Source organism: Ursus maritimus, unplaced genomic scaffold (genome assembly GCF_017311325.1).
Source record: "Ursus maritimus isolate PB19 unplaced genomic scaffold, ASM1731132v1 scaffold_24, whole genome shotgun sequence".
NCBI lineage: Eukaryota > Metazoa > Chordata > Mammalia > Carnivora > Ursidae > Ursus > Ursus maritimus.
Genome location: NW_024424897.1, coordinates 19,651,285 through 19,671,607, shown reverse-complemented (window position 1 = coordinate 19,671,607; position 20,323 = coordinate 19,651,285). Strand labels below are relative to the sequence as shown.

At 40.3% G+C, this 20,323-nt stretch overlaps 1 protein-coding gene and 1 non-coding gene across 7 annotated transcripts in view; one reads left to right on the top strand and one right to left on the bottom strand.

Annotated features, from left to right (window-relative positions):
* Nucleotides 1-1,506: 1,506 nt before the first annotated feature.
* ATP6V0A1 (ATPase H+ transporting V0 subunit a1) overlaps nucleotides 1,507-20,323 on the top strand; it is a 58,884-nt gene continuing 40,067 nt past the window's right edge. For 2 of the 6 annotated variants that reach the window (XM_040640596.1, XM_040640594.1), the window contains exons 1-4: nucleotides 1,507-1,658; nucleotides 3,660-3,823; nucleotides 18,171-18,249; nucleotides 20,173-20,270. In XM_040640596.1, the coding sequence (XP_040496530.1) occupies nucleotides 3,707-3,823; nucleotides 18,171-18,249; nucleotides 20,173-20,270 (294 nt within the window). In that variant the 5' untranslated portion in view covers nucleotides 1,507-1,658; nucleotides 3,660-3,706. Of the gene's footprint in view, nucleotides 1,659-3,089; nucleotides 3,824-18,170; nucleotides 18,250-20,172; nucleotides 20,271-20,323 lie in introns of those variants that run through there. The other 4 variants (XM_040640599.1, XM_040640598.1, XM_040640597.1 and 1 more) reach the window with 3 other exon arrangements.
* On the bottom strand, nucleotides 13,148-13,256 carry LOC121105118. The gene has a single exon (XR_005837548.1). It is a non-coding gene; the product is annotated as a U6 spliceosomal RNA (small nuclear RNA).

Genomic DNA, 20,323 nt, shown 5'->3' with positions numbered 1-20,323 from the left:
GGGCGTTTTTATAAGTAGTAGTTAGCATCAATGTAGGAAATTTTAGGGTTCGGAGCTGATGGCCAAGAAAGAATTCTTGAGACGTCTTTGGTGCAAAAAGGTGGTTTTATTAAAGCATGGGGACAGGACCTGTGGGCAGAAAGAGCTGCAATGGGGTCATGAGGAGTGGCCCATTATTTACTTTCAAGTTGGGACGGGGTTAGGGATAGTATTGTCTCTAAGGAATTTGGAAGGAAGGTTTCCAGGACCTTGAGAGGCCTAGTTACTGTTAGGAAAATATCATTTATTACTAATAAAACCTTAGTCACAAGACCCTTCAGATGTATATTGGTTGGTCATATGCTTGGGGGATGATTGCCAACACGTATCTTGGGGGATAGAGATAAAAGAGGTTTCCAAAGGAATTTTTATATGTTAAAGTAGACTCACAGGATCCTGGGGTCAGGCTAAGATTGCCTTTTGCCCTTAGCAAAGTATTAACATCGTTGCAGCTGAGTTCCTAAACGAATGCTATTCTGCCTGTCTCAGGGACTTGTTGGTGGGCTGTAGATAGTAAGGAAATTTAATTTTTCTTTTGCATTTGTTTCCTGTATCAGCATCACTTTTGCATTTTATTTTTTTTTAAAGATTTTATTAGTGAGAGAGAGAGCGCGCGTGAACACAAACAGGGGGAGGGGCAGAGGCAGAGTCGGAGGGAGAGGCAGGGACCACGACATGGGGCTCCATCCCCCGACCCTGGGATCATGACCCTAGCCAAAGGCGGACGATTAACTAACTTAGCCATCCAGGTGCCCCACTTTTGCATTTTAAAAAACTTAAGTTATTCTTTAAAATTTTTTGAGGAATAGAAATCCCTTACGTGGTCAAATGGGCCTGCAGGAATCCACCGAACAAGATAAAAATTGACTGTCACAACAGAGAGTCTTATGGGGATTTTCTCATTAATTGGAGAAAAATAGACCCTGAACCCTTGCTAGAAAGGACTTAACCAAGTACCTTCCTAAAAAGGGCTTTTCCATACATAAGTCAGTGAGCCCCTGTTCAAGGCTCTACTACGGATCTTAGCAAGGCATTGCTCACTCTGGGGCTTAAATGTTCTCTTCCGTAAAACAAGGAAAATGTGTGTGTGTAATGTAGAAGAGACTGGACCGTAAGCGCTTTTACTAAGCTCTCCTTCAGCTCTCAGGTCATTTCATAATGATGTCTCCCCTTCCTTGATGTTACTTTCCTCGAGGAAAAAAAGTTGTGAATTAATTTTTTGGATATGAAAAGAAAGAAAGCAGGTAGCCCAGGTTCCAGGGTAGGGGTTAGGGAGAAGGGATTCTGAAGGGCATACAGGCTGAGGGCCTCGAGCACCCGCACCAGCAGCCCGCACAGATAACCCCGCCCCGCGGGGCCGGGCGGCACAGCCCCGGGAACAAGATGGCGTCAGCGCTCAGGGTCTTGCCCGCGCCCCCGCGACTCTGCACTGCGGCAGCCTACCCAGACCTACCCCATTGGCTGACTGCAATGAGGTCATCATGGGGGCGGAGCCGGCGGCTGCGCGGGGGCAGGGCTTTGCGGACGCACGCACGTCGAGCGCTGATGTCCCGAGCCGCTGAAGCTGCGGGCTTGGTCTAGGGCGGCTGCTTTGGCTGCGGCCCGGCCCGGGGCTGAAGGTGAGCGGGGGATGTAGGTACTGCGCGGCAGGGAGAGGCCTCGGAAGCTCATGGGAAATCTTCTACTAGCCTCCCCATTTGTCAAAGGAATTAGCAGGGATCTTGGGTCTGTGAGAGGAAAACAGGGGTTCACCCCCTTTGGGCACCCCTCCTGTGGGCAGGGGAACCGGAGGTTCACTCCTCTTTGGAGGCCCTGGACCTTTCCCCATTTTAAGGCGTAGGCGGAGGAACAGAAGGTTACTGGTAGGCAGAAGAATTTGGGGGGCTTCTTAAAGGGGCTCCCAATTTGATGATTCCTCCCCCCACTTTAATCCCCATTTATGGTGGTAGGTGTGCTTGGCTTCAGAGAATTCCTGCTTTCTCACTGGGTAGACAGGAAATGAAGCAGGTGAATTTGAATACCTGGTAGGAGGCGAGGACTGGATGACAAGAGTGAGGCTGGGCGCTTTATTTGTACTCATCTTGTGCAGAATTAATATTTCTTCATATTTTGTTTTGTGACATCCTCTTACCCCCGAATTGCTTTGGCCTGTTTAGTTTTCTCTTTGGCTCCAGTGAGATAGAGATGTTCTAGGCAGACTTGTAATCATTAAAGAACAGAAGGAGGGAGGCAACTTTGGAGGCTGTCATTATTGGCAGCCCCTGAGCTATGCTGATGAGGCATAATTTTACCTGCTTTAGAGGTTGTGGAATCTATTCTTGTTTGGGGGAGGCTGTGGGAGGGCTGGTAACAGCTGTTGTGGGCGATTCAGGTATAGACAATTTTAAAGGCAGGCTACATAATCTCTTAAATCCTTGCTTATGTCTGAGTGTGTTGTTTTGCTGCCTTGAACATCAAATGCACAAAGGTTTTGTCATTCAGAGTTCTCAAAATGTCTTCCAGCCTTGCAGAACAGTAACTCTTCCTTTGATGTCAGTTTTACCTATCAGTATGGATGCCCTCATGGTACTAAAAATACTGTACGGTTTGCTGAGTTTAGATAGGGTACAGTCTGTGCCTCACAATAGCTGATTGAGAATAAATAATTGCAGTTTCAGGACCACTGATAGCGCCGTTGTCTTTCATACCGGCCAAGGATAAGACAGCCCTAAAATGAAACCTTTATTGGCTCATTCATGAGAAGCTTTAACAGATGGAAGAATGTAATTAATCTTGAAGGTGGGGATTAGAAATTGAAAGCTATGGAGGTGGCAAGCTCATTCTCTGTGGTTTGATAAAACTGCTTTGTCATTATCAACGTATTCCTGTCATGCTGGACTTGAAATTGAGCTTAATATGCAAGCAGGCTTTTTTTTTTTTTTTTAAGTAGGTTCCACACCCAGTATGGGTCTTGAACTCATGACCCTGAGATCAAGAGTCACATGCTGTACTGACTAAACCAGCCAGGTACCCCCCCCCCGCCCTTTTTTTTTTTTTTTTTTGAGATAATGCTGACGTGTTCAGATTCCTTAGGGAGAAAATGGTGTTTCCTGAGGAGTTGGAAGGTTAAACCCTTTAAGGTACCCATAGCTTTAAGGTAGTGCTGGAACTCCAGCAGTTAGAAACGGGCAGTAGGGGTTATAAAACTAGTCTCAATGAAGACATCCTTTATGAGAGGGTAATCTAGGTCTCTTCTGTTTGTTTCCTGACACAAGCCAAAAAAAGGTCATGCAGTGTGAACATCACTGCCTCATAATACCCTGTCCAGGGTATTTAAAGAGCTGTTTGGGAATCCCAGTTCCTGTTTTTAACCTGGATACATTCTTATGTATTGAGACGCCCCAAAATATTGTCATTTGATCCTGACGTTGACTGTGAAGGAAGTGACTTTTCATCAGGTACTCTGCTGGAGAGGATTTAGTAACAGCCTTTCGCAATTTCTCCTTTCCATCCTTATAAGCAGGATGTTAAAGATCTGTCTACGTGGGGTGGAAGATATGAAATGCAAAACAAAAGAGCCTTGCTGTTGTGGTGTTTGCTCTTAGCGCTTTTGGTAATGCAGTTTTCTCTTTTTGCTTTAGGTTGGAGAGAAATTCAGGTACTCTGTTGACTGGCACTTTCTGCCACCATGGGGGAGCTTTTCCGGAGTGAAGAGATGACGCTGGCCCAGCTCTTTCTACAGTCAGAAGCTGCTTATTGTTGCGTCAGTGAACTAGGAGAACTGGGAAAGGTTCAATTTCGTGATGTAAGTAGTTGTGGGGCTGCTTCTTGAAAACTGCTGAACACTTTTTCTTGTCAGGGCTAATTGCCTTATAATGAATGTTTTGCTTTTTATTTGCAAAAATAACAGTATAGCACTGGCTTACTATTGGTAGAGTGTACTTTTGAGTTGTCTCTCTAGAGGTGAGAATGTTTTGTCCCAATCTTTCTGTGATTTTACTAGCTCCCTCTTTGAGAATAACCCTAAGCAGTCTCAAGGTAATGGCTTGAGATGCAGGTAGAGGACACCAAGCTAACCTTTTCAAGGCTTACACTTTGCTTTTGGCCTCTTTAACACCCATAGCAAGTTATTAAAAAAAAAGTCATAGCTCTTCCATACAATAGGACATGTTTATTACAAAATCTGATGCATCCCTGGGGCGCCTGGGTGGCTCAATCGTTAAGCATCTGCCTTCGGCTCAGGGCATGATCCCAGAGTCCTGGGATCGAGCCCCGCATCAGGCTTCCTGCTCCGCTGGGAGCCTGCTTCTTCCTCTCCCACTCCCCCTGCTTGTGTTCCCTCTCTCTCTGGCTGTCTCTCTCTCTCTGTCAAATAAATAAAATCTTAAAAAAAAAAATCTGATGCATCCCGTTACAGATGTATAAGTAAGCATATACTAAATACCCATTATTTTGAAGCATTATGCTAAGCACTTAGAAAAGATCAAAAGAAAATCAACAATATAAGAGTATAGAAAAGTATGTCCTCAGGGGCTTATAGTCTGTTCAGGAAGGCACAATATACACTGCTGAAAGGAGGAAGGAGTTAATAATTCCCTAATTATGCAGTCTCAAAGTTCCATGTACTCCCATTGATAGCATCCATTGTAGTTGTGATTTTACATTCATCAGTGTTAGTAATTGATTAGTCTTTCTCTTCTACTGTGATCTTAGGACCACGAAGACAGAGACAATCATTGTATCTTTAGTGTCCACATACAAAATAATCAGCTTTTGTTGGAACGAATGGAGGAGTGGTGTGAAAGGGTTGGGATTAATCAATATTGGCTTCCTGAAATTGGCACACTGAAATTATACAAGTATAATCCGGTGACCTAGTACATTCTTTATTCTCTTTGAAACTTTTTGTACCTTCTTTCTTCGAATGTTCTCTTACCTGACTCTAATTCCTTCTCTGATCTTTCTGAGGGCTCACTGCCATCTTCCCCTAGCCTTTCTGTTATCTTCTCCACCATGGTCCTCTGTGTCTGTTCCCCAAGCTCTCTCCTCTGCTCTCTCTGAATAAGCTTCTCCATACCCTCATCTCCCTTTATCACCTTTTTTGATGATCTCATCTATTCTCAGATCTTCCATCTTTATTCAGTGAGTCCCAAATCTGTATCTCTGGCCCTGACAGCTCCCAAACACAATCCTTAGATTTACAATTCTCTAGGAATTTTATCATCTCTGCTTCTCCTGGTAGCATGTCTAAATCCCACCACCTTACCTGTTCCCAAACTATTTCTTCATCCTGACTTCCTAAATTAGAGCTAAGGCATCGATATTCTTCCAGTTCTCTAGAACTACAAACCTAAGTCACCCTTAATTTGCAGTCCTTCATTTGGTCCTATGGTGTCTTCTCCCTCCTAATACCCATTGTATCTATTTAGCATTCTTAATCTTTACTGTGATGTATTGCAATCATACAAAAAATTATAGGGAATAATATAATGAATACCTGTGTTTCTACTAACATTCCACATATAATAGAAGACTTCTGCGTATCCTTCCTCTGTGCAATTTCTCTCCCCATCTCCCCAGAGGTAACCTCTGCAATGATATTTGCTTTTTTTTTTTTTAAAGTAAGCTCTGTGTCCAACATGGGGCTTGAACTCACGAACCCGAGACCAAGAGTCACATGCTCTACCTACTAAGCCAGCCATGTGCCCCAGTTTTTACTTTTATCATTCCCACGTGTTTTTTTTACTTTTTCTGTGTATATATGTATCACTAAATAATCATATATACTAGTAAGATTTTGCATATTTTAAAACTATATGCATGTACATTGTATATATCCTCCAGCACCGTGCCTTTTAAATTCATTATTTGTGAAATTTGGCCGTGTCTTACAGGTAGCGCTAGCTCATTTTTTCATTATTTATTTATTTATTTATTTTTTTTAAGATTTTATTTATTTATTCATGAGACACAGAAGCAGAGGCAGAGGAAGAGGGAGCCCGATTCAGGACTTGATACCAGCACCCCAGGATCACAACCTGAGCCTAAGGCAGATGCTTACCACTTAACCGACTGAGCCATCCAGGCGCCCTAGTTCATTTCTTTAAATGGCTATATAGTTATTTTATACACAGTCTATTGTTTTTCCTTCTGATGGTGAACAGTTCTTTGCTATTACAGTGTTGCAAGGAAGATTCTTGTATATGTCTCCTGGTATACACGTGTGATAGTTTCTCCAGGGCAGCGGTTCTCAAACTTTTTGGTCTAAGGGCCTCTTTACACTCTGAAAACATGGTTGAGGACCCCAAAGAGCTTTTGTGTGAGTTATAGCAATGTGAGCTTTTATGTGAGTTATATCAATATTTATTGTATTGGAAATTAAAACTGAGATATGCTTAAAATACTTATTTATTAAAAAAATCACAATAATAAAACTGTGTGTTATCATAAATAACATTTTTATGAAAAATAACTATATTTTCCAAAACAAAAAAAAAAATAGAAGAGTGGCATTGCTTTTACATTTGTGAAAATCTCTTGAATGTCTGAATTAATAGAAGACAACTGAGTTCTCATATCTGCTTCTGCAGTCATCTGGCGGTGACCTATAGCATGAGCCTCTGGAAGACTTCACTGAACACTCATGAGACAGTGAGGATGAAAAAGGCAAATGATATCCTAGTGTTACTGAGTAAAGAGTATCGATCTCCCGGACTTGCTGCCGCCGCAGGGATTATAACTAAGAAGGGCGTTGCTGAGTATGGTGCGCGTCTTTAACTATTAGGGGTGGTCAGAGTGTACTTGACAGTGTCATACCTGCCCAAACTTCTGTTGCTGGTTGAGAGTTCCCTGTCGCTTTATAATTGTGTTAGTACCTCTGTGTCAAGCTTAATGAATTTGGCGATATGGTGGGTGTGAAGTGCTATATTTTTTGTTTTTATTGGGGTTTTCTTGATGAGTACACTGGGTATCTTTGTATCTGTTTAATGGACATAACGGGTTTCATTTCCCATGAATGTGTTGTCCGTATCATCTGCTTGTTTTTCTGTTGGGTTGCTTGTCTTACTTACTGACTTGTAGAATGTGTAAAAGTTCGTCACGTATTCTGGAAGCTAATCTTTTTCTAATCCTTTACTGATAACTTGGCTTGTCTTTTCCCTTTGTTTATGGTATATGTTGTCACACAGAATTCATTGTTCTTTTTTGCTCATCAGTATTCTTTGCCCTAAATACTTATTTTGAAGAATTTCAAGGCTGAATACTCTGATGTAGATTCACCAGTTGTTCACATTTTGCTACATTTGATATAATCCTTTTTACTTCACCATTGGAGAGTAGACTGTTTTTTCCTTTCAAGTTCTTATTCCTTTTTTTTTTTCTTATTTTACCATATACATTAGGGCTTTTACTAACATGTTGAAGAAGAGTAACAGCAAACTAATACTGGTTAGGATTGTGTTCAGCTGTATGTAACTGAAAACCCAGTGATAGGGGTGTACTTTTCTTGTGAAACAGGAAGCCCAGCTTCACGCTATCATCAGTGTCTTAAGATCATTTTATCTCTCTCTCTCTTTTTTTAAAGCAGGGTGGGATAGGCGAACCACCTTTTTTTTTTTTTAATGATTCTATTTATTTGAGAGAGAGAGAGTGAGAGCAAGCAGAAAGAGAGGGAGAAGCAGACTCCCCACTGATTGGGGAGCCCGATGTGGGCTTGATTCCAAGACCCTGAGATCATGATCTGAATTGAAGGCAGACGCCTAACCGACTGAACCCCCCCAGGCGCCCTCTATATCTCTTTTTTGCCATCTTTGAGCATTTGGCTTTTGTCCTCGTTGATGACCACCAAAGCTTCAGGTATTATGTCCATATTCTAGGCAAGAAGAAGTAAGTGCAGGAAAGAAGGAAAAGTACTTATTTAAAAACAAAACAAAACAAAACAAAACAAAACAAAAAAACCTTCTCAGAAATCCTCAGGAGACTTTCCTAATTTTTGTTGACCAGAATTATGGCATAGTCTAGCTGCAGGGGAGTCTGGGGAAAGTGGTTTTTCAACTGAGCAGTCACTGCCTTGAAGAAAATTGGGATTGTTGTTAATAAGGAAGTAAGGCTATGTATCTGTCAGATGGCATCCTTATCTATGCTCCTGACTTTAAGGGGAATCTTTTTAGTATTTCACAAATTAATTTTTTTTTAAGATTTTATTTATTTATTTGACAGAGAGAGACAGCCAGCGAGAGAGGGAACACAAGCAGGGGGAGTGGGAGAGGAAGAAGCAGGCTCCCAGCAGAGAAGCCTGATGTGGGGCTCAATCCCAGGACTCCGGGATCATGCCCTGAGCCGAAGGCAGACGCTTAACGACTGCGCCACCCAGGCGCCCCCACAAATTAATTTTTATTAAGTTTTTTAAGTTTACTTATTTATTTAAGGAATCTCTACACCCAACGTGGGGCTTCAACTCAGCGACCCCAAGATCAAGAGTCACGTGCTCTTGCAGCTGAGCCAGCCAGGCGCCCCAGTATTTGACAATTTAAGTAAGATGTTTACTCTTAAGTTTTTGGAAAATTCTATTAAATTATTCAGATTCCTTTCAATTTCTGATTTTTTTTTTAAAGATTTTATTTATTTATATGACAGAGAGAGACAGCCAGTGAGAGAGGGAACACAAGCAGGAGGAGTGAGAGAGGAAGAAGCAGTCTCCCGGCCGAGGAGCCTGATGCGGGGCTCGATCCCAGAACGCCGGGATCACGCCCTGAGCCAAAGGCAGACGCTTAACGACTGAGCCACCTAGGCGCCCCTCGATTTCTGATTTTATTGCCACAAATGATTGTGGAATTTCATGGGATGCCTTTTCTTCATTTATTGAGGTTATGTTTTTTTCCTTTAATCTATTAATTTGGTACATTACATATCCAGATTTTTTTCCTACTGTCTTTTTTAAACAGTATTACTGAGATACAGTTCACATACCGTATAATTTGTCCATTCAAAGTATATAATGCAATGGTTTTTAGTATATTCACAGAGTTATACAACCATCACCACCGTCAGTTTTAGAATCTTTATTACCCTGACAGGAAACCCTGAACCCATTAACAGTCATTGCCCATTTCCTCCCAGTCCCCCTCCCCCTTCCACCCCCTGACAGCCACTAATCTGCTTTCTATTTCTATGGATTTGCTTATTCTGAACATTTCATGTCAATAGAATCAAATAATATGTCTTTTGTGATTGGCTTCTTTAATCTGGCATGTTTTCAAGATTCATCCATGTTGCAGTTTGTATCTGTACCTTTTTTTTGTATCTATTTTTCCTGTGAAAATGTGCAACATATTAAAATGAATTTCAGTTTCGGATATAAGGAGAGCTATAGAGTTGTTATCTATATTCTCTGCAAAAGATAACACTCTGGGTTTTACAGAGACAATTGAATAAGACATTTTCCCCACTCAAAATCTTCTGTGACTCATCTGTTCCCTCATCCATTCTTCTCTTTGACATAACTTCTTCTCTACTGTTCAGTCCCTTACTGTCTAACACTTAAAATTGCAAGGACAGTTCGCATTTTTTTGATCGATGCATGTTGAGCTTTTTACATTATTATTGTAGGCATTCCTCGCAGCACCCCTTAGAAGTAGAACCCACTTTTGAAGGGTGGAACTTAACATTCTCATTTTCCACACTAGGTACCTATGACATAGATGAAAATAGCTACCCAGGACACACAGATCTGTACCCCTGGGCTGTCTGACTCTACTGCCTATGTTCTTTTTAATTGAGATAGGCCAAAAAAGTCACCATTTCACAGTGTACAATTCATTGTTTTTTAGTGTATTCGCAGGGTTGTGCAACCGTCACCACTGTCTAATTCCAGAACATTTCATTACCCTCAAAAGAAGCCCTGTACCCATTAGCAGTCACTCCTCATGTCCTGGCCAACTACTTAATCTATCTTTATGGATTTCCCTATTGTGGATATTAAACATAATTGGGATCATATGATATGTTGCCTTTGGTGTCTTGATTCTTTCATTTAGCATATTGTTTTCCGGGTTCATCGACATGGTAGCTTATGTTAGGATTTCATTCCTTTTTATGGCTGAATGATATTCCATCATACGTATATACTGCTGTTTGTTTATTCATTCATCAATTGATGAACATATTTGGGTTGTTTCTGCTTTTTGGCTCTTGTTAGTAATGCTGCTGTAAGCATTTTGTGTACAAATATTTGAGTTCTTATTTCTTTTGGGTGTTTACGTACAGGTGGAATTACTGGGTCATATGGTAATTCTGTGTTTAATTTTTTGAGGAACCTCCAGACTGCTTTTCACAGCAGCCACACCCCTTTACATTCCACCAGCAATGTACGAGGGTTCCCGTTTCTTCCCATCCTCACCAACACTTGTTATTTTTCATTTAAAAAATTTTTTATTATAGGGGTGCCTGGGTGGCTCAGTCCATTAAGCATCTGCCTTTGGCTCAGGTCATGATCTCAGGGCCCTGGGATCGAGCCCCACATCGGGCCCCCCGCTCAGTGGGCTGTCTGCTTCTCCCTTTTCCTCTTCCTCTGCTCCTCACCGCCCCCCTTACATGTGTTCTCTCACTCTCAAATAAATAAATGAAATCTGAAAAAAAAATTAAAAATTTTATTATAGCCATCCTAATGGCTATGAAGTTGTATCTCTTAGTGGTTTTGATTTGCATTTTCCTCATGGCCAATTATGTGGAGCGTCTTTTCATATGCTTATTGGCCATTTGTATAGTTTTTGTTTTTTTTTAAATGTAAAATCATCCTTGCAAGCCTGGGTAAACAACTTGGTCATGAGGCATATTTCAAAAGAATTTGGAGGGTCAGTTTCCTAATACTGTTTTAGTATTTTTTTCACTTATACAGTAGTCCCTCTACTTATCCATGGAGGATACCGTTCCAAGACCCACTGTGGGTGCCCGAAATCACAGATAGTACTAAACCCTATGTATATATATGTATTGTTTTTTTGCTATACATATATACCTATGATACAGTTTAGTTAATAAATTAGGCACAGTAAGAGATTAACACAATAATAAAATATAAAAATTATAGCAGTATACTGTAATGAAAGTTGTTATATGAATGTGGTCGCTCTCAAAATATCTTACTGTACTGTACTCTCCCTTCTTGTGAGGATGTGAGAGGATAAATGCCTACGTAAGGACATTCGGTGAGGCGAATGACGTAGGTGTGGTGGCACAGCGTTAGGCTACTATTGACTTTTTGACTGTATGTCAGAAGGTGGATCACTTGCTTCCAGACTACAGTTGGCTGCAGATAACTAAAACTGCGAATAACGGGTGACTACTGTATCGATAACTGATATTGGCTTGTATTGTCCTTTCTCAAAATATTCTTATCTGGTATCAAGTTTATACTGGCCAGTCTTACTTATTAGTTCAGGAGTATTCCTTCAGTTTTCCTCTTTGGGACAATTGTTCAAAGATTTGGGCTTATCTAGTCTTTGAAAGATTAGCAGAAACTATCTATGAAAGTTCCAGGCCTGATGTTCTTATTTCTTTATTATTATTACTATTTTTAAGTAAGCTCTATGCCTAACATGAGACGTGAACTCACAACAAGATCAAGAGTAGCACGTTCCACCGACTGAGCCAGCCAGGCGCCTCTATGCCTGATATTTTCTTCTTTCTTTCTTTCTTTCTTTCTTTCTTTCTTTCTTTCTTTCTTTCTTTCTTTCTTTCTTTCCTTCTTTCTTTGTTAATGTATAATGTATTATTGGTTTCAGAGGTACAGGTCTGTGATTCATCAGTCTTACATAACACCCAGTGCTCATTGAATCACATACCCTCCCTAATGTTTATCATCCAGTTACCCCATCCCTCCACCTACCTCCCCTCCAGCAACCCTCAGTTTGTTTTCTATGATTAAGAGTCTCTTGTGGTTTGTCTCCCTCTCTGGTTTCATTTTGTTTTATTTTTTCCTCTTTTCTCCTATGACCCTCTGTTTTGTTTCTTAAATTCCATTTATCAGTGAGCTCATATGATAATTGTCTTTCTCTGTTGACTTATTTCGCTTAGCATAATACCCTCTAGTTCCATCCACGTTGTTGCAAATGGCAAGATTTCAATTTTTTGATGGCTGTGTAATATTTCAGTGTGTGTGTGTGTGTGTGTGTGTGTGTGTGTGTGTTTGTACACACATATATACCACATCTTTATCCATTCATCTGTCGATAGACATCTGGGCTCTTTCCATAGTTTGGCTGTTGTGGACATTGCTGCTATAAACATTGGGGTGCAGATACCCCTTCAGATCACTACATAGTGCAACTACTGGGTCATAGGGTAGCTCTATTTTCAACTTTTTGAGGAACCTCCACACTGTTTTCCACAGTGGCTGCACCAGCTTGCATTCCCAGTAGTGTAGGAGGGTTCCCCTTTCTCCGCATCCTCGCCAACGTCTGTTTCCTGACTTGTTAATTTTAGCTATTCTTACTGGTGTGAGGTGGTATCTCATTGTGGTTTTGATTTGTAGTTCCCTGATGCCGAGTGATTTGGAGCATTTTTTCTTGTGTCTGTTGGCCATTTGGATGTTTTCTTTGGAGAAGTGTCTGTTCATGTCTTCTGCCCATTTCTTAATTGGATTATTTGTTCTTTGGGTATTGAGTTTGATTAAGTTCTTTATAGATTTTGGATACTAGCCCTTTATCTGATATGTCATTTGCAAATATCTTCTCCCATTCTGTCAGTGTCTTTTGGTTTTGTTGACTGTTTCCTCTGCTGTGCAGAAGCTTTTTATCTTGATTCAGTCCCAATAGTTCATTTTTGCCTTTGTTTCCCTTGCCTTTGGAGACGTGTCTAGCCAGAAGTTCCTGCAGCTGAGGTTGAAAAGTTTGCTGCCCATGTTCTTCTCTAGAATTTTGATGGATTTAGGCCTGATATTTTTAGATGGATATATTTTGAAATTTCTTTACTGATTATAGACTTATTCTGTTTTTTTTTCTTTCTTGTCAGTTTTGATAAGTTATATTTTTCCAGAAAATTGTTTTAATCTGAACTTTCTGAGAAGTTTTTGGCATAATGCTCATTTTAGTATTTTTAAAAATCTCCATCTATAGTTGCCTATTTATTTTTTTGTTATACAGAACACTTCATGAATTTGTGCTTCATCCATGTGCAGGAGCCATGCTAATCTTCTCTGTATCGTTCCAATTTTTTTTAGCATATGCACTGCCAAAGCAAGCACTATAGTTGCCTTTTTAAATTCTTATATTTATTTATGCCTTCTCTCAGTCTTATAAAATTTTGTCTGTTTTGTCTTTTTATTTTTTATTTTATTTTATTTATTTATAAATTTAATTTAATTTTTTATTTTTTTTCTGCTGAGCAGGGAGCCTGACACAGGGCTTGATCCCAGGACCCCGAGATCATGACCTGAGCCAAAGGCAGACACTTAACCAACTGAGCCACCCAGGCACCCCTATTTTGTCTTTTTAAATAACCAGCTTATAAGTAAATAATAAAATTTTAAAATGTAATAACACCAAAAAACAGCTTTTGGTTTGGTACATCTTCTCTGGGACTTTCCTTCATTTCTGCTCTTTGTTGTTTTCTGCCTCCTGTTACCTTGTTCTCACTTCTTGAACGCTTAGTATAATCATTTTTAGTCTTTTCTATTACATGCATTTATGATTATAAATATCCTTTTTTTTTTTAAGATTTGTTTATTTTAGAGAGGGCAGGAAAGAGGGACAGAGGGAGAGAGAGTTTCAAGCAGACTTCATGCTGAGTGTGGAGCCCAACACAGGACTCAGTCTCACGACCCTGAGATCACAGCCTGAGCTGAAACCAAGAGTCGAATGCTTAACCGACTGTGCCACCCAGGTGCCCCTGAGTTTCCTTTTAAATAGTACATTAGCTGTATCCCACAAAGTTTGATCTTTACATTTAAAAAGATTTTTTTTTTAAGTAGGCTCCACGACAAATGTGGGGCTCAAACTCATGACCTCAAGATCAAGAGTCATGTGGTCTACCTACTGAGCCAGCCAGGCGCCCCTGGTCTTTACATTTTCATTGTCATTCCATTCCAAATATTTTTAGAATTTCTTTTTTTCAAGATTTTCTCTCTTTTTTTTATTTTAAAGATCTTATTTATTTATTTATTTTAGAGAGAGACAGAGCATGAGCAGGGAGAGGAGCATAGTTGGGGGGAGAGGGAGGAAGAATCTGAAGCAGACTCCGTGTTGAGCGCACACATGGGGCTCAGTCTCAAAGCCTTAAGATCATGAGCTGAGCTGAAACCAAGAGTTGGACACTTAAGGACTGAGCCATGCAGGCACCCTTAAGAATTTCATTATGGTTTCTTCTTTGAGCCATGAATTATTTAGGACTATTTTAGCATTTCCAAATATGTAGTTTAGGTGTGGTTTTTTTTTTTTTTTTTTTAATGTATTTAGAGAGAGTGCATGCACAGAGCCAAGGGGTAGGGCCAGAGGGATAGGGAGACAGAGCCTTTTTAAAAAAATATTTTATTTATTTATTTTAGAGAGAGAGAGAGTGAGAGAGTGGGCGAGGGGTAGGGGGAGAGAGAGAATCCCAAGGAGACTCTGTGCTGAGTGTGGAGCCCAGTGCGGGGCTTGATCCCGTGACCCCAAGATCACGACCTGAGCCAAGCCGAAATCAAGAGTCGGACACTCAACCGATTAAGCCACCCTGACGCCCTGGGAGAGAGTCTTAAGCAGTGCAGAGCCCCATGTGGGTCTTGATCTCATGATCCTTGAGATCATGACTTGAGCTGAAACCAGAAGTTGGACACTTAACCACCTGTGCCACCTAAGCCACCTTAGGTTGTCTTTTTGATAATGATTTCTTTTCTTTCTTTTTTTTTTAAAAGATATTTATTTATTTATTAATTAATTAATTTATTTATTTATTTGAGAGAGAGTGAGAGATTGAGTCCGCATGTGCTAGTGAGGGAAGGGGCAGAGGGAGAGAATCTTCAAACAGACTCCTTTCTGAGCAAGGAGACAGATGGGGCTCGGTTTCACAACCCTGAGATCATGAACTGAGTTGAAACCAAGAGTTGGATGTTAACCGGCTGAGCCACCCAGGCGCCCCTTGATATTGATTTCTAACTTAATTGCATTGTTGTAGAGCATTTCCTGTATAGTACCTGTTCTTTACTGAGATTTGCTGTATGACCTATTTTGTGGTCAGTTTTCATAATGAATTCTTAAAGAGAGAACTGGTGGATGCTGGGATAAAAAATGTGTGTGTGTGTGTGTGTATTTTAGGTTAAGCTTATTAATTAGGTTGTTCACATTTTCTCTGTCCTTACTAATATTTGGTAGACTCAATGTATCAATAATTTAAAATTGTATTTAAAATTTTCCACTACATAGGGTTGTCAGTGTCTCCTTGTGGTTCTGTTAATTTCTTTCGGAAATATTTTGAGGATGCCTTTCCCAAGTATTTTGGGACGCCTTACCTGACACTGGCTGCAGTTCAGCTTTGCCTACAGATAATGAAACCAGTAAAGTTATCAAGAGTCTTGTGGCTACTTTCGCTTCAGTTTCATGTTTATTGAAGTGGAAATTTCTGAATGGAAGGTCAAGATACTGCCTCTCGGTGAAAAAAACAAACATTTTATTAGAGACATCCAAGTTTAGGATTGTTGCATCTCCCTGGAAATTGTTTGTAGTGATTCTTGTAATCTCTGATAATGCTTTTTGCCTTAGATTCTCTCTAATAAATATAGTACCAATAATGTCCTTCCTAGTTTCTCCATTATCAGTCTATTCCTCTTACAATTTATTCTTCATATGCAGTATTATTCAAAAAAGTAAATCTTCAAAAATGTTTTTTAAAATCAGATTATTTGGGAGCACCTGGGTGGCTCAGTCGTTAAGCGTCTGCCTTGGGCTCAGGGCGTGATCCTGGAGTTCTGGGATCGAGCCCCACGTCAGGCTCTTCCCATGGGGGCCTGCTTTTTCCTCTCCCACTCCCCCTGCTTGTCTTCCCTCTCTTGCTGGCTGTCTCTCTCTCTGTCAAATAAATAAATAAAATATTTAAAAAATAAAAATCAGATTATTTGATTCCATTCTGCCTATGGAACAATTTTTCCCCTTCTCTGAATATATGATTTATTTATGTCTCTGAGTCACTTGTCATGGTCTTTCTGCTTCATTCTGCCTATTTCTGCTTGGTGAACTCTGCCTCATCCCCCAGAGTCCCAGCTCAGGTGTTTCCTTTGTACATTTTTGTCCACTTACTCATTTTTTTCTCATAGTTATTCCTGCATATGTTCATTTCTTTCTTTCATTCTTTCATTCTTTTCCCATTTTCTTTCCTTCTTTTTTCCCCCACATTTTTTATGGATGTAAAATTTATATTCACTGGAATGCATAGACCTTAAGAGTACAGTTTTGTACTCTTGTATGTATGAATGAAGAGTAAATTTTTAAAACCTTTACCAACACCACCCCGGTCAAGATATAGAATATTTCCATCAGCCCAGAAAGGTATCTTGTGCCTACTTCTGGTCATTCTCTACTATTTTGATTTCTACCATCATAGAATAGTTTTGTCTGTTCTTGAACTTTATGTAAATAGAATGATACAAAGCCTTATGTCTGACTTCTTTAACTCAAGCTAATGCTAAGATGTGTCTGTTTTTATGTGTATCTATAGTTGATTCTTCTTATTGCAGAGTAGTATTCCGTTGCATGAATATGCTACAATGTCTTTATCTGTTCTCCTGTTGTTGGATATTTGGAACATTGCCAGTTTGTGGCTATTGTGAATAAAGCTGTTGTAAACATTCTTGTACAAGTCTCTGTAGACATGTTTTCATTTCTTTTAAGCAAATACCTAATAGTGGAATGCTTAGTCATGAGGTAGGTAGGTATATATTTTAATTGTATAAGAAGGTGACAATATTTACTTTTTTAAAATAGCATTTATCACAATAAATTGTATTTATTAGTTTGTGTCTGTCTCATCCGTGGGTCTGATGGCTCCTCAAAGCTTGGACATATCCTTTTGTATTTATACCGATGCCTAATATAGTGCCTGGCGCATAGTTGTTGCTCTATAAATGTTGAGTGAGTAGCTATAGTTCTTTACTTTTTAAAAAAATTTTTTGTATTACTTTTAAGCACCTTTTTAAATTTCGTTTTATTTATTTATTTTAGAGAGAGTGCGCATGTGTGGGGGGGAGAGGCAAAGGGAAAGGGGTGAGAAAATCTTTTTTTTAACTCCTTTATTTTTTTTATTTAAAGGTTTTATTTATTTGAGACAGGGAGAGAGAAGCACAAGTGGTGGGGGGTGCAGAGGGAGAGGGAGAAGCAGACACCCCACTGGGCAGTGAGTTCAACAGGGCTCGATCCCAGGACCCTGAGATCATGACCTGAGCTGAAGGCAAATGTTTAACCAAGCCATGGCCTAGGGTGAGAGACTCTTAAGCAGACTCCACGCTAAGTGCAGAGCCTGACCTGATCACGATGTGAGACGAAACCAAGAGTCAGACGCTTAACCAGCTGAGCCACCCAGGCGCCCCTTACCTGTATTACTTTTATGGAATTTATCACAAGGTATCTTATTGATTGTGTTCATCCTTTTTCTTTATTAGATTGCAGGCTTCTTAGTAAGTAGGAACTTGTTTTATTTTTGTTTGTATTTCCCAGAATATCTATCACATTGCTTTGAAAATTACTTGTGATGTATGAATGAATAAACCAGCCTGTCCCCTAGGAGGTGAAGATCCTGGGACGGAAGAATAAGAGAAGTTTGCCTTCTGTGTCTTCTGATGGGAAGGAAGAGAAGGAAAACCTGGCAAAGCTTCTATTACATCCGTTGCTCAAATTTTTGGCTGGGGGAGCTCACTGAGACATTGGCCTGGGGAGACCATTTTGTACCATACTCTTTTATCTAATTTGCCTCCATTCCAGCAATATGGTGCTACAGTGAGGGAGGGGTTTTTACCTTCAGTTGGTGTGATTGGCCCCGAAGCAGGTTATGTAGATCAGTAGGGCCGTTATTGTTAGTGTTGCATCAGACACCGAAACAAAATATTAGATATTCACTTTGCAGGGTGTCACTTGTGAAACAGAAAGTAGATACAGTATTTAAATATGTGGTATTGTGTTCTTATTTTGCAGTTAAATCCAGATGTGAATGTTTTCCAGCGGAAATTTGTGAATGAAGTTAGAAGATGTGAAGAAATGGATCGAAAGCTTCGTATGTACATTTTGGTTCCGTATGATGTTCCTATAATGAGTAATTTGTCTTAAATTAGAGACACTAGTCCTCTTAACAAAAGAAGAAAATACTGCAGGAGAAAAAGAAAGGAAGAATAGTCTTATGATCCTGATATTAAGATGAACTTCTTGTGTACAAGTAGATTTTTTTTTTTTTTTAAGATTTTATTTATTTATTTATTTGACAGAGAGAGACGGCCAGCGAGAAAGGGAACACAAGCAGGGGGAGTGGGAGAGGAAGAAGCAGGCTCACAGCAGAGGAGCCTGATGTGGGGCTTGATCCCATAACGCCGGGATCACGCCCTGAGCTGAAGGCAGACGCTTAACCGCTGTGCCACCCAGGTGCCCCGTGTACAAGTAGATTTTGTGGTATTGGGGCTAGGTGGTGTTTAATGAAACCCTTGTCTGAGATGACAAGGCTGCAAACTGAACATATTGGTTATTTTTCTGTGGAAAGGGTTTTATAGCAGTACCGCATTATGGACTTTTTTTTTTTTTCAAGATTTTATTTATTTATTTGACAGAGAGAGACAGCCAGCAAGAGAGGGAACACAAGCAGGGGGAGTGGGAGAGGAAGAAGCAGGCTCCCAGCGGAAGATCCCAGAACTCTGGGATCACGCCCTGAGCCGAAGGCAGACGCTTAACGACTGCGCCACCCAGGCGCCCCCGCATTATAGACTTCTGAGAGATAGGCCACAGACCATCATCTTATTTTATTTTAATTTATTAAATATTTTATTTATTTATTTTTAAAGATTTTATTTATTCATTTAAGAGAGAGACAGAGAGAGCACAAGCAGGGGGAAAGGCAGAAGGAGAGGGAGAAGCAGTCTCCTGGCTGAGCAAGGAGTCCAATGTGGGACTCGATCCCAGGACCCTGGGATCATGACCTGAGTCGAAGGCAGACGCTTAATGACTGAGCCACCCAGGTACCCCTAATTTGACATTTTTATGAAGGAAGAAACTAACACATTTATTAGGGTCCTGTTGAGAGTTGGGGTGTTCATATACTTAATTTCATTCATTCCTCACAGTATTCCTTCAGGTGGGTATTACCTCATTTAATAAATGAGGAAGTTGGGGTGCCTGGCTGGCTCAGTTGGTAGAGCATCCAACTCTTGATCTCTGGGTCATGAGTTTGAGCCCCACGTTGGTAGAGATTACTGTAGAAAGAGGTGGGGAGGAAGGAAGGAAAGAAAGAAAGAAAGAAAAGAAAAAAGAAACCAAAGATCAGAGAGGTTAAGTGACTTGCCCAAGAACAGAAGCAGTTATGCTGGAATCAGTATTTGAACCCCAGTTGTTCTCTCTGACCCCCAAACCAATGATCTTGCTATGCCAGCTTTCAGTTAGCTGATTGGCGAATTTGGTCTCTGCTCTAAAAAAGTCACTAGTTGTCACTTTTGTCTTCTGGTTTTTTGGGGCCTTACTCCATGTCACACTTTTTGTTTTTTTGTTTTGTTAAAACTGATCCGTTTTTCAAATTTTATGAAACCTTTTTGATCTGGAATTGTCTCACTAGTGTGCTAAATGTCAAATATTCTATTGAATTGTGCTTTTCTGTAGCTCCGCTCTACAACAATATCTACAAACAGAACCATCGTACTCTGGACTAGTAGTCGCACATGGTGGAGAACTGAAGTAGATGAGGTTTTAAGATCAGAAGAGGGAAAGAAGATGGTCGTGGGATGATAATCCTCTTTGGTGTGTCTGTGATTTAGAGAGCGTGCAGTGGAAAAAGAGGAACGTGGAGGAAAAAGGATTTACACGTTGTGCTGCTTTTATGTGAAAGTATCTTTATAGAACAAAGCTCTTTTTAGCCAGGTTACCGCTCCTATTTTTTTCCTCAGCTATTGGCAATTCCAGGCCTGTGCTATACCTGAATGTTTTGATTCTGTCATTTTAGGATTTGTTGAGAAAGAGATAAGAAAAGCTAATATCCCAATTATGGACACTGGTGAAAACCCAGAGGTGCCCTTCCCCCGGGACATGATTGACTTAGAGGTAAACAATTCTAAGGAAGCCAGATACGTTTCTTTCTACTTAAATGCAGAAAT